Source organism: Ursus maritimus, unplaced genomic scaffold (genome assembly GCF_017311325.1).
Source record: "Ursus maritimus isolate PB19 unplaced genomic scaffold, ASM1731132v1 scaffold_6, whole genome shotgun sequence".
NCBI lineage: Eukaryota > Metazoa > Chordata > Mammalia > Carnivora > Ursidae > Ursus > Ursus maritimus.
Genome location: NW_024426774.1, coordinates 15591568 through 15606381, shown reverse-complemented (window position 1 = coordinate 15606381; position 14814 = coordinate 15591568). Strand labels below are relative to the sequence as shown.

Below are 14814 nucleotides of genomic sequence, written 5' to 3'. Positions count from 1 at the left end.
TCTCTTTCACAACAGATCTTTAGTCATATTCTGAAACCCCATTTGTCCATACTGTATGGAAGAAACACTAAAACAGTGGGTTATCCCTTAAGAAAACTTCTCATCAAAGTATGTTTTTTATTGTAGATAATTCGCTCCTTTCTGCTCTTTCCAACAATTGAGCGAATGTCTGAGTCACCGAACGGCAGGATCGCCACTCCACTTCTGTGCTGGCTTCGATACGCTCTCTATGTTTTTGCCTACCTTCTACTTAAACCATGGCCTGAGAAAATCAAGTCCTTTATGATCAGAATTGCCCTTCGAATGATGAACCTGCAGAGTGAATTTTCGGTCCTGAGTGTATTAGAACCGTTCTGCCTTGGTAAGCACATTTTTTTAATAATTTTTATTTTGTTATGTTAATCACCATAGAGTACATCCCCAGTTTTTGATGTAAAGTTCCATGATTCATTATTTGCGTATAACATCCAGTGCACCATGCAACACGTGCCCTCCTTAATACCCATCACCAGTCTATCCCATTCCCACACCCCCCTCCCCTCTGAAGCCCTCAGTTTGTTTCCCAGAATCCACAGTCTCTCGTGGTAAGCACATTTTAAAATGTATATGTTTTTCCATTTCTTTGTGTCTTCCTCAGCTTCTCTCATAAGTGTTCTATAGTTTTCAGAGTACAGAACCTTTACCTCTTTGGCTAGGTTTATTCCTAGGTATCTTATTTTTGGTGCAATTGTAAATGGGATAAATTCCTTGATTTCTCTTTCTGCTGCTTCATTATTGGTGTATAGAGATGCAAACAGTCTTCTGTGCAGTGATTAAAAGAATGAAGTCTTGCCATTTGCAATGATGTGGATGGAACTAGAGTATATTATGCTAAGCAAAACAAGTCAGAGAAAGACAAATACCATATGATTTCAATCGTGGAATTGAAGAAACAAAACTGAAGAACATAGGAGAAGGGAAGGAAAAATAAAATAAGATAAAGAGAGGGAGGCATACCATAAGAGACTTACCTATGGGGAACAAACTGAGGGTTGCTGGAGGGGAGTTGGGTGGGGGATGGGCTAATTGGGTGATGAGCATTAAGGAGGGCACTTGATGTAATGAGCACTAGGTGTTGTATGTAACTCACAAAACACTAAATTCTACCCCTGAAACTAATAATACACTATATGTTAACTAACTTGAATTTACGTAAAATCTAAAAAATAAAGAAAAATTTAAAAATCTAGAAAAAAATAAAATGTATATGTTTATTCTTGTCTCAGAAAGTAGTAAGAGAATAAGCTCAGACAGTTGATGAATATTGAGCAAGGATTTGTTGTTTTTTTTCCCCAGAAGTTTAAAACTAGACATAAAATAAAAATAGAATAGGAAGTTTAATTTTCATTTTCATTGAGCTTTAATTTTAAAACTTATCCTCTGATTCTCCACTCTAGCTGTCAGATGGTGGGGAAAATTCTGTATTTAGTATATATATGGAATCTTTATAGGAATCCAGGGGTCACCCTGTTAGTCCAGTGTGAGAACTTAGGAGAAACCAGCCAAGGAAACCAGGCCCAATGTTTCTGTAGAGTGAATAGGCAATGCTTTTATTTTCCTCTTTAAATATTTTTGGAGGGTTTTAAATGATAAAAGAAATAAGTAATAGTCATGGTAATACAACACTGGGTGTTGTGCTGATTATATTTTCTGAATGTGCCAGGAAATATTTGCTACTTTACTTTTTGGCTTCAACCTTGGTTTTACATTTAAAAATAATCTACCTTTTTAATTAGTACTAATTTATAGAATATTTATAAATCATTTTCATAATAAAATAATCCTTTCTTAATCTGTACCTCAAAAGGTTATTGTAGGATTAAATATGATAATATATGCATAGTGTCTATATAATATTTTATTTATAGTAAGCCTCCAGTGAATGATATAACAACAGTTGCAGCAGCAGCTAATGGCAATACTCTAAGCTTTTACTTGTAGTCCTCAGAACTAGTCAGGTTTGGGTATTTTACTGTCGCCATTTTACGGATGAAGATACAGGGGTAGAGAGAAGTTGCGTGATTTGCATTGTCATACAACTCGTGGGTAGTGTTCAAACTTTGGCAATCTCCCACTATGCTAAAGCTTCCTTCTACCGTAGCTGCTACTATCATCTTTTTGCCCCAGTCGATCATAAAGGCAGGACTCCTGAATAAAGCTTACCATGCTCACCTGCATTAAGAGTGCCACACTATCATGTACGTAATGAATCCAGAAACAAGTCACAGCCCTGTTGACAGCTACAGATTGATTGTATGCGGTATTTTTCCACATATATGGCAAAAAACAGTCATTGCAAATACAAAGTTCAATATATTTTCTGTATTTGTAGATTTTTGTCTGTTCCATACTCTTCAACCCCCATTCTTTATTACGGCCTTAGCATAGCAGTGGAAGAAGATGAGATAGGAAGAAGGGAAGCAAGGCTAAGGACAGTTATAAAAATCACCAAAGACCAAAGTTGGAAAGGCCACTTAAAGACCAGGTCCAGCCCCTTATCTTTCCCTCCTATTATAGAAGAGAAAGAGGTGGCCTAAGTGAGAAAGGCATTGGCTGCAAGTCAGAAACTCTTTCCCTCTCTGGTTCTCATTCATTGATCAGACCGGAAGTTAGATTAGATGATCCCTAAGGGCCAATATACCTTTGGAAATTATTTGAGACCAAATGGAAGTCACTTGAAATTGTGGCAAACATATATAAAATTACTCCACATATACTTCAATAAATCATCTTATTTCCCTTTACAGTTTTTTTCTTTTGGTATTTTTCTTTTTACCCTATAGAGAGGATTATAAAAAGCATTTTCCAGTTGGGGAATTCCATTTTCCTCCAAGGAATTCTGCTTCCAGGAGAATGGAATGATGTACTTTCCCTGCTTTTCCTACTAAGGACCAAAACCCCTGCATATTCAGTAACATGTAGGAAGGTAAGAGAAAGAACACAGAGAAACAAAAAAAAATAGAACAAACAGAAAACAAATAATAAAATGGCATACACGCTCTAACATACCAATAATTAACATTACATGTAAATGATCAAAGTATACCAATTAAAAGACAAAGATTGGCAAAATGGGTTAAAAAACATTACCTAGGGGCGCCTGGGTAGCGCAGTCGTTAAAGCGTCTGCCTTCGGCTCAGGGCGTGATCCCGGCGTACCGGGATCGAGTCCCACATCGGGCTCCTTCGCTATGAGCCTGCTTCTTCCTCTCCCACTCCCCCTGCTGTGTTCCCTCTCTCGCTGGCTGTCTCTCTGTCACATAAATAAATAAAATCTTTAAAATAAAATAAAATAAAATAAAATAAATAAAAAACATTACCTAAGTATATGCTGTCTTCAGACATCCCAGTTCAAATATAATCATACAGATAGATTGAAAGTGAAAGAATGGGAAAGGTACGTCATGTAAACATTAATCAAAGGGAACCAGGAATTACTGTATTAATATCAGATAAAGTAGACTTCAGAGCAAAGAAAATTACAAGGGACAGAGAGGGATATCGCATAATAATAATAAAAGGTTCAGTCTACCAAGAAGACAGAAGACAGCAATCCTAAAGGTGTGTGCACCAAACAAGAGAGCTGCAAAATATATGAACCAAAACCAATAGAACTGAAAGGAATGGCCAAATCCCCAATTATAGTTGGATACTTAAGCACACCTCTCTCAACAGTTGATAGAACAAGACAGAAAATTAGCAAGATGTAGAAGAATTCAACCACAGTATCAGCCAATAGGATTTAATAGACATTTATAGAACACTTTCCCAAAACATCAGAGTTTCTGATGGCATTAGACAGGCAGCCACCTATGCTTTTCTTATACCTCTTTAGAAATATTTTCTAAACCCAAACCAGGACATGGGGTATATGAAAGCTTTGTGTATTTTTCTATATACATTTAGTGACTGTGTAACACATATGACATATAGTCAAGTGTTCAATGTTTTTAACTAGAAGAGGTACTTATATAAAGGTGTTTTCCGATTTTTCTACACCAGAGTTCTAAGCACCCTCTTTGAGAAGTGAGCTGCGTAAGCTGCACATAAGAGAAAGGAATCTTCCTTCCAGCTGTAGCAGTTGACCTCCTGCTGCATCTTCCAGAGGCCCCAAGTGCAAGCATCAAGAAACAAGACAGTTCAGACATGATACACTACCCTCCCTGACTCAAGGCAACCAGAGCCTTCCAACCACATTGCTGCTTGGGGAGCCCTGCGATTCCTTTTCTGCACAACCACTGGAGAGTGATACTTTGTGCAAATTAGACTCTAAACTGGATTGAGCTCTCAGCTGCCTTGCTTCATCTCTGTTCCAAACAACCTATGTGCAAACAAACTTTTGGAGCACAGGTCTTCTATTTCTGCCATCCTTCCCTCTCAGATTTTCTGTTCTCTCTGTTCTAGATCTGGCCTTCTGATGTTCAAGTGAGAGGTACTTCAGGGGTCTCTTTTTTCCCCATTACGCACTCAGTCTGTGTAACCTTGGGTAAAGGGAAAGCAGGCAAGGATTACTTGTCTTTTATTCTTGGAGTTCTTGGTTCATGGTTTACATGGGTCTTAATTAAGTCTCCTAGTAGTGACCCTAGGCTGATCCTTAACCAAGCATTTCAGTCATCCTAGCCAGCCTCTTCCTACCTGTCCCCTTGGGATTACATGTCACCCTTGTCTCCTCTTGCAACAAGTACCACAGAAACTGCCTTTGCCCACACTTGCCCTGGCTATCCCTTAGGTGATTCCGATTACCTTGCTTACTATAAAAGGAAGACAGTCCCAGCTGAGAGAGACCGACCGATACTCCTAAGAGCCCAGCTTTTGCAGATGATTAGTGGACTCCTGCCAAGCTTGTATCCCATGAATGGTGAAGGTAATAAGTATTCGGACCAACCCACTTGAGTTGGAAGTATGATTTTTAGGTTACACAAAGAGAGGGCCCACCAAGGGAATGGAAGACCGGCTCCAAGGTCATTCTCAGTGGTCTGTGCCATCTGTGACATCCCCTGCAGACCTGTTTCTCTGCTTTCCTGTCATCCAGACAGTGACCTTTAACATGCCAGCTTGACTTCTAGGAGGCCTTGCAGTGTTTGCACATTATGTAATGTCTGTGCTTCAGTAGAAATCTTACAGAAACAAACGGAGGAAGTTTGCTGGTCCAAATAGTGGATAATAAATCCTGCCCTATCTAGATAGACACTGATTTTCTGTATCCTTTAGGTTATACACATATTTTTTTGTTGTAGTAAGGTCTGAAAAATTCAAGGAACCAAAATATTCAAGTCTTTCAAATGCTGTTGTCCTTTTGACAAAGATGGCACTTCCTATGGGCTGGGATTCTGCATATCAGCCTTCTTCACCAGATTGAGTGAATGAAACATCACTTCCTATCCAGCATTCAAAGAGTAGCCCTAATTCAATTAACATACTCTATAAACTTTACCGCAGTGTTCATCAGATCAATTTGCGTAATTAGATTGTTTTAAGTGTTTTTAAAGAAAATATATGGGGTTTTTTACTTTAATTTTAATTCTGGAATGTTTGCTACTGCATATTTTCTTTACAATAGATATTTCTTCTGTTTCATAAGAAATAGGCTTTTCACTGAGACAGCTAAATTAGATTTCTTGATCAAAGCTAAAAGCAAATATATATTAGCTTAGCAGTATCACAGGTCAAGATAATTAATTTTAAAAAAATATTCTAGGGTCTTTTTATTAGTTAGGCCAAATTGATGTTTTAATTCCTTTCAGTTACCTAACTAGAAAAACATAATGCAGAGACAAAAGGCATTCCTGGTGGGTTATGTTACTTTGTTGCATACATTCTTATAAAAAATTTTTTCATTATCTTTCCTTTCCTTGATCTATATGGAAATAACTTTTAAATATGTACAGTGATATGAAATGAACTCTTCAATGAACTGTCACATAGCTTTACTAAAGAAGCACACATTTCTTCTCAAAATATTTTTAACTCTGTCTCAGAATAATTTTTTGAATAAGACAAAACCAGACTCCTATGTTACCTATTCTCTCATTTATGTGTGTAGCTTAGAAAAATCTATTGTTAAAAGGCAACTGCAGCTTTAATAATTCATGGAAATTTAGCCTAAAATGCAGCATGACAGAAAAGTGTGTGTGTGTGTGTGTGTGTGTGTGTGGTCAGTATTAGGATTTAGGACAAAAAGTGATTGGATACAACACTAGAATAGCATCTCTGATTTAGAATTAAATGATTCAATTGAAGTTTTACTATATTTTTCTAAAGAAATTTATATGTATATATTATCTGTTACTATAAAATGTTGTATTATTTTTTTCTAAAAAAGATCATACACCTTGAGTTGTGTTTTTCCCATTAGTGAATTCATTGTCACAGAGATAAGATGATTTCTTTGCAGACTAAATGGATGGTTATAATAACCAGTGTAATGGCAAAATCAAACAAACAAGGGCATTCTACTGTGGAACCTTACAGGAGACTCTAGACTACCTGTCACCAAACCAGCAAGACAACTTGGCTTCCAGTCCCCACATTCTCCCTCAGAAAACTATGTGTGCATCTCCCCCAAAACTTCCTAGTGTATCACTCACTGTGGTTTTACTTCCCTCTGCATTTTCCCTCACTGCTGAGACCAGTGCTTGATGAAACCTCGTTTTTGGTCTGTCTCAGCAGAAGCTCTTAGACTGTCCCTCTTCCCTGCAGTGATTTGTGCTAGTTTTATACCAGTACCTCCCAGCTCGGCTCGCCAGGGTCCGTGTGCTTCTGCCTCCAGTTCTGGCCTCCGCTGTAACATCAGCTTGTGCACCACTTCAAGGAAAGCAGCAGGTGTTTCCTCCTGACCACTGCCCCCCCACACTCCCCCCCCAAAAAAAACCCAACACCAGCTCAGTCCCTTCCCATTTCATTTAACAACCCTTACTGACACCTGCCATGAACCGAGGACCAGCTAAGCCCTGGAAAGAATAACAAATGAAATAAACCTCCTGCCTTTAAGTTCACTTCCAGCGTGGTCAGAGAGACAAATGTGAAGAATTGTCATCTCTCACAGTTAGGGCCATCATGAGAACAGTTGCCCAGCATGAGTGGAGCCAATAAAGGAAACATCAGTTCTACCTAGGTAAGGAAGGGAGAAGAAGACAAATTAATTTGAACTTGAAGATGAGTTGGGATTTTTCCAGAAAGATGGAATAGCATCAAGATAGGCGATGGAGTTCAGCAGAAGGCAGTTTTCCGTCGTAGATTACAGGTACTTGGAGAACTTAGTGATGCCATCTGACCTGTGAGATGAAAGTCCTACAGGTCTTACAATGTCAGCCCCCACTCCTTTCATTCCATTAGCTGCTCTCCTATGAGGTGAAGTCCTGTAGTGATACTTGAACACTAAGCAGGTTTCAGAAGATACGGTAGCAAATAAAATAGGATATTAGACTCCTCAATGAATTTTTTTATACCTGTATTTAAATTTGTAATAGAAAAAAAAGTAAACAATTCACATTCTTCTAAATCATGTTCTTTCCTTCATGTTCATGTTTTTGTTTCCATTACTCCTGCTTCTGGATATTTCCTTCACTGTGGTGCTTGAAACTCTGAATTCTGCTGGGTTTCCAGGAATGCTGTTGACAGTCATTGCCAAGAGAAATGTGTTTTCCCCTTAGGAAATTACATGTCCATTTGGTATTATTATTTCTGACCACTGTGTTGTGTTACAAGCATTTCTGAGGAATGAAAAAGATGGCTTCCTTGGAGCAATTACTGGAAAGGAAACTGGTATGTTACTTTCTTTAAAAAAAAAAAAAGTATACTTAGATCAGAAATTATCAGGGGAAAAAAAAGAATAGAAATAAAGACAGGGTGAGATACATTCCCTGATAAAAAAAAATTTAATTTTAGAAATATAAAATTCCTTATAAGTTATTTGAATTTTTAAGTTGTTTCTGATTCAGGAATAACACTACAGAAAAGTGATTAAAATATGAATGCTTTTACCTCCATGAATTATCCCAAAGTAAACTCCCACTTAACTCCCACCCAGCTCAAGAATCACCATTGCCTGGCTCTCAGAAACTGCCCTTATGGCCCTGAACAACCAAAAATCCACTCTGAGCTCATTCGGGTTGTTGACAGAGTCCAGTTTATGTAACTTTATGACTGAAGTCCCCACTGTCTTGCTCACAGTGAGCCAAGGGTCCTCTCAGCTCCTGGAGAGGTCACTCTCCTTTCCTTTCCCGGTGAACTCCAGCTTCAAACCAGCAGTGGTGCTTCTAATCCTTTTAGCAGTTTGAATCTCTGACTTCCTCTTCTCCCACCAGCCAGAGGAAAACTCTGATTTTGAAGGCCTTGTGTGATTAGGTTAGACCCACCAGGATAATCACCCTTAAAGTCATTTCTGCTGTATAACATAATCTAGTCATGAGGGTAAGATGTCATCAGATTCCCAGGTGCCACCCACACTCAAAAGGAAGGAGTCTGTAGAAGGGCAAGGATTATTTGTGACAGCTTAGATTTCTGCCTACCACAGACCACTATTTTCTCCTGCTCTTAAATGCTACCTCTGTCTGTCAAAAATCCAATATCCATATATGTGTAGTCATTTCTGGAAGAGTTTATATAAAATCAATATTATTTCTTCCTAAATGTTTGAGACAGTGGACCAATGAAGTCCTCTTACCCTGGAGTTTTCTTTGTGAAAAGGCTTTAAGTTACAAATTTAAATTCTTTAATAGATAAAAGACTTTTCAGATTATCTGTTTTCAAGTAAGCTTAAAATTTGTGATTTTGTTCCTTTTATCTCAGTTGTTGAATTTCTTGGCATAAAGTTGATTATAAGATTGCCTGATTGTCCCTTTGGCATCTGTAAGATCTATAGGGTGTCACTTCTCTTTCCTGATATCGATAATGCTTTATGTCTCATGTCTTCTCATGTATGTTTTGTTTTGTTTTTCCTGATCAGTCTGGTTCAAGGCTTATCAAATTTTACTGAACTTGTTCTTGGTTTTATTTATTTTCTCAATTGTTTTTCTATCTTCTGTTTCATTAATTTCTGCTATGAATATTATTTACTTTATTCTACCTACTTTGGAGTTAATTTTCTAGTTTCCTACAGTGGAAATGAGGTCATTCATTTGAGATCTTTTTCCATTTCTAAAATAGGCTTTTAGTGCTTTATAAATTGCTCTCTGAATACTGCTGTGGTCATGTCCCACAAATTTGGATATGATGTGTTTTTATTTTTATTCACTTCACAATACTTTTATTTCCCTTTAGATTTCTTCTTTGACCCAGGGGTTATTTCGAAATGGGTTATTTCATTTCTATATATTTGGCAATTTTCCAGATATCTTTGTTATTGATTTCTAATTTAGTTCCATTATGGCCAGAGAACATACTTTGTATGATTTTGGTTGTTTAAATGGATTGATACACGTTTTATGGACCAGGATGTGGCTTAACTTGGGAAATGCTCTGTGGATACTTGAAAAGAATGTGTATATTCTGTTCTTGTTGGGAAGACTGTTCTATAGATGTCACTTAGGTCAAGTTGAGTGATGGTGTCATTTTCTGTATCCTTACTGATTTTCTTTCTAACTGTTCTATCAGTTATTAGGAGATGAGTGTTGAAATCTCCGACTGTATTTGTGGATTTGTCTGTTTCTTTTTGTATTTCTGTATTAGTTTTTACTTCACATATTTTGAAGTTTAAACATGTTAGGTGCATAAACATTTTGGACTTTTATAACTTCCTGATGAATTGACTGTTTATCTCTGGTAATATTCTTGGCTCTGAAATCCAGTTTTTCTTATATTAATATAGTCATTCCACCTTTCTTTGGGCCAATGTTAGCATGATATATCTTTTTCCGTTTTTTAACTTTTAGCCTATTTATGTCTTTTTATGTAAGGTCCGTTTCTTGTAGGCAGCAAATAGTTGAATCTTGCTTTCTTACCCAGTCTGCCTTTTGATTTAAATGTTGAGACAATTTATATTTAATGTTGTTATGAATTGGGCTGGCTTAAATCTGTAATCTTGATGTGTATTTTCTATTTGTCTCCTATGTTCTTTGTTTCATTTTTGCTTTTTTTCCTGTGAATCAGTTGGGTATTTTTTATGATTTCATCTCCTTCGTTGGCTTATTAGTCATTCTTTGTTTTGCTGTGTCAGTGGTCACTTGAAGATTTACACTGAACACCTTTAACTTTTACAGTCTTGAAATGATATTATGCCACTTGAAGTATGCCATAAGAAACTTAACAACAGTGAGCCCTTTCTCTCTCCTACCATTTGTGATACTGTTATCATATATTTTACTTCTTTGATATATTCCTATTTTCACTTTAAACAGTCAATTGTCTTATACAGAGATATAAATAACAGAGAAATGTATTTAAAACTTACCCACATAATTACTATTTCTGATGTCCTTTATCTCTTTGTGTAGACACAATTTCCATCAGATATCATCTTTTTGCTTTAAATATTTCTCATACCATTTCCTGTAGTTCCACTGATAGTTAATTCTTTCAGCTTTTATATGTCTAGAAATGTATTTTGTCTCCATTTTTGAAAGCTATTTTCACTGACTACAGAATTCTAGATTGGCAAGTTTTTTTTCCCCCTTTCATTACTTTAGAAATGTTCCTCCATTGTCTCCTAGTTACATCATTTCAAGAAGAAATCTGCTGTCATGTTAAGTCTTGGTTCCTCTGTATGGTTACAGTTGACCCTTGAACAATGCGAGGGATAGGGGTACCAACCCCCCATGCATTCAAAAATCTGTGTATAACTTTGACTCCCTAAAAATTTAACTATTAATAACCTACTGTTGATCAGAAGCCTTACCAATAACATAGTCAATTAACACATACTGTGTATGTTGCATTTTTTATATACTATATTATTACAATAAAGTAAGCTAGAGAAAAGAAAGCATTGTTAAGAAAATCATAAGGAAGAGAAAATACATTTACAGTACTATACTGTATTTATCAAAAAGAATCCATGTATAAGTGGACCCACACACTTCAAACCCACGTTGTAAAAGTGTCAGCTGTGTATCATTTTTCTCTGTCTACTTCTAAGATTTTCTCTTTATCACTAGTTTGAAGCAATTCATAATGTACTTTGGTATAGTTTTCTTCATGACTCTCGTGCTTTGGGATTCTTTGAGCTTCTTGGATTTGTGGGTTTATGGTTGTAATATTTTAATATTTTTTCAGATATTTTTTCTGTACCTCCCTCCTTTAGAGACTCCAATTACATGGTATATGACATATGACACCACTTTGAAGTTCATTTGTGGTTCACTGAGGTTCTGTTCTCCCCACCCCCACCCTAGTTTCTTTCTCTGTGTTTTCTTTTGGATAGTTTCTATTGTTAAGTCTTCAATTCACTAATTTTTCTTTCATGATGCCTACTCTTCTGTTATCCCATCTAATGTATTTTTCATCTCTAGAAGTTTGATATGAGTCTTATATCTTCCATAATTCTGTTTAACATGTTCAGTATTTCTCACTTCTCAAATATATGGAATACATTCTAAAACATTCAGTATCTGTTAATACCCATTTTTTTAAAAAATAGGCTAATTTTGATATAATTAAAATGCCACAAAACTCACTCTTCAGTGGTTGCTTTTAGTATATTCTCAGAGTAGTGCAACCATGACAACTATCTGACTTTAGAATATTTTCATCACCTCAAAGAGAAACCCCATGCCCATCACTCCCCATTTCCACCTTCCCCCAGTCCCTGACAACCAGTAATCTACTTTCTCTCTCAATGTATTTGCCTATAATGGACGTTTAACATAAAAGGAATTATACAGTAGGTGGCCCTTTGTGACTTGCTTCTTTCATTTGGCATGATGTGTCCAGGGTTCATTCATATTGTACCATGTATCAGTACTTCATTATTGCTCAGTAATATTCATCATATGACTATATCATATTTTGGTTTTCCATTCATCAGTTGATGACCATACAGATTGTTTCTACTTTGTGATTATCACAGCCAATGCTGCTGTACACATTCACATAAAGTTTTGTGTGGACCTCTCTTTTCAGTTCTCTTGGGTTTGTGCCTACAAATGGAATTGCCGGATATATGCAGTAACTCTACATTTAACTTTTTGAGCAACTGTCAAATTGTTTTCCAAAGTGCCTGTACCAATTTACAATGCCACCCACACTGTATGAGGGCTTCAATTTCTCTGCATCCCTGTCAACACTGGCTTTTGTTTGTCTTTTTTCTTGTAGCCATCCTGTTAGGTGTGGTGTGCTATGACATTGTAGTTTTGATTGCATTTCTTTGATGACTAATGATGTTGAGCATCTTTTCACACACTTATTGGCCATCTGTACTTCTTCTTTATAGTAAGGCCCTTTCAAATCTTTTGCCCATTTTTATTTTTATGTTTTTTTTATAATAATTTTTATTATATTATGTTAGTCACCATACAGTACATCCCTAGTTGTTGATGTAAAGTTCCATGATTCATTACTTGCATATAACACCCAGTGCACCATGCAATACATGCCCTCCTTAATACCCATCACCGGCCTATCCCATTCCCCCACCCCCTTCCCCTCTAAAGCCCTCAGTTTGTTTCCCAGAGTCCATAGTCTCTCATGGTTCATTCCCCCTTCTGTTTACCCCCCTTTCTTCTTCCCTTCCTTCTCCTACCGATCTTCCTACTTCTTATGTTCCATAAATGAGTGAAACCATATGATAATTGTCTTTCTCTGCTTGACTTATTTCACTTAGCATTATCTCCTCCAGTCTCGTCCATGTTGCAGCAAATGTTGAGAAATCGTTCTTTTTCATGGCTGAGTAATATTCCATTGTATATATGGACCACATCTTCTTAATCCAGTCATCTGTTGAAGGGCATCTCGGCGCCTGCCACGATTTAGCTATTGTGGACAATGCTGCTATGAACATTGGGGTGCATAAGGCCCTTCTCTCCACTACGTCTGTATCTTTGGGGTAAATACCCAGTAGTGCAATTGCTGGATCATAGGGTAGCTCAATTTTTAACTTTTTAAGGAACCTCCACACTGTTTTCCAAAGTGGCTGTACCAACTCGCATTTTTATGTTTTAAAGGTTTATTTATTTATTTCAGAGAGAGAAAGAAAGAGAGTGCATGCGAGCATGGAGGTGAGGAGCAGAGGAAGAGGGAGAGAGAAAAACTCAAGCACACTCTGAGCTGAGCGTGTGAAGCCCAATGCAGGGCTGGAGCTCCTGACCCTGAGATCACAACCTGAGCCAAACTAAGAGTTGGACACTTAACCCGCTGTGCCGCTAGGCACTCCCTTTTGCCCATTTTAATCAAGTTTTTGTCTTTTTTATTGAGTTTTAACAGTTCTTTATATATTCTGGATACTACATCCCTATTGGATATGCAATTTTTTTTCATTCTGGGGGTTGTCTTTTCACTTTCTTGATGGTATCCTTCACAGTGCGAACAATGGTAATTTTTATGAAAATCATTTTATTTTTCCTTTTCTCACTTGCGCTTTTCATGTTGTGTTTTAGAACCTATTGGCTAACTTTGGAAAACAGTGTGGAGGTCCCTCAAAAAGTTAAAAATAGAGCTACCCTATGACCCAACAATTGCACTACTGGGTATTTACCCCAAAGATACAGACGTAGTGAAGAGAAGGGCCATATGCACCCCAATGTTCATAGCAGCATTGTCCACAATAGCTAAATTGTGGAAGGAGCCGAGATGCCCTTCAACAGACAAATGGATAAAGAAAATGTGGTCCATATGTACAATGGAATATTACTCAGCCATCAGAAGGAACGATTACCCAACATTTGCAGCAACATGGACGGGACTGGAGGAGATTATGCTACGTGAAATAAGTCAAGCAGAGAAAGACAATTATCATATGGTTCACTCATTTGTGGAACATAAGGAATAGCAGGGACATCAGTAGGAGAAAGAAGGGAAGAATGAAGTGGGGGTAAACAGAAGGGGGAATGAACCACGAGAGACTATGGACTCTGGGAAACAAACTGAGGGCTTCGGGGTGGGGGGGAATGGGATAGGCAGGTGATGGGTAGTAAGGAGGGCACATATTGCATGGAGCACTGGGTGTTATATATAAACAATGAATCATGGAACACTACATCAAAAACTAATGATGTACCGTATGGTAACTAACATAACATAATAGAAAATTTTTTAAAAAAAAGAACCTATTGGCTAATCTGAGATCACAAAAATTTATTCTTATGTTTCCTTCTAAGAGTTTTATAGATAGATTTGATTGTTAAATTTAGGACTATGATCCATTGTTAATTAATTTTTGTATATAGCATGAGGTAGTGGTCCAACTCATTCTTTTGTGTGTGTGTATCCAGTTTTCCCAGCATCATTACTTGAATGTTTACCAGTTGTATTATCTTTGTCATTTTGCAGTCAGTTTTAATTAACTTTTTCCCTTATTTCGGGTTGTATTTTCCTGCCTTGCATGCTTGATAACGGTTTACGGGATGCTTTCCATAGTTAATTTTACCTTTTTGGATGCTGGATATTTTTGTATTTATGTAGATGTTCTTGAGCTTTGTTATGGGACAGTTATGTTATTTGGAAGTAGTTTGATACTTTCTTTTCTTGCTTTTAAGCTTTATTAGTTGGTTGCAAGACAGCATTTAGTTTAGGACTAATTTTACCCCATTACCAAGGCAAAACCTTTCCAAGTTCTATAGTTGATGCACCATGAATTACGAGATTTTTTTTCCCTCTAGGCCAGTAGGAACAGTAACTGCTCCCA

General features: G+C 37.1%; 1 protein-coding gene across 4 annotated transcripts in view; it reads left to right on the top strand.

Moving 5' to 3' along the window:
* Window positions 1-14814, top strand: part of LDAH (lipid droplet associated hydrolase) — a 104202-nt gene that overhangs the window by 70314 nt on the left and 19074 nt on the right. For 3 of the 4 annotated variants that reach the window (XM_008700383.2, XM_008700381.2, XM_040622935.1), the window contains one exon: window positions 127-361. In XM_008700383.2, the coding sequence (XP_008698605.1) occupies window positions 127-361 (235 nt within the window). Of the gene's footprint in view, window positions 1-126; window positions 362-4040; window positions 4329-14814 lie in introns of those variants that run through there. The other variant, XM_040622936.1, reaches the window with a different exon arrangement.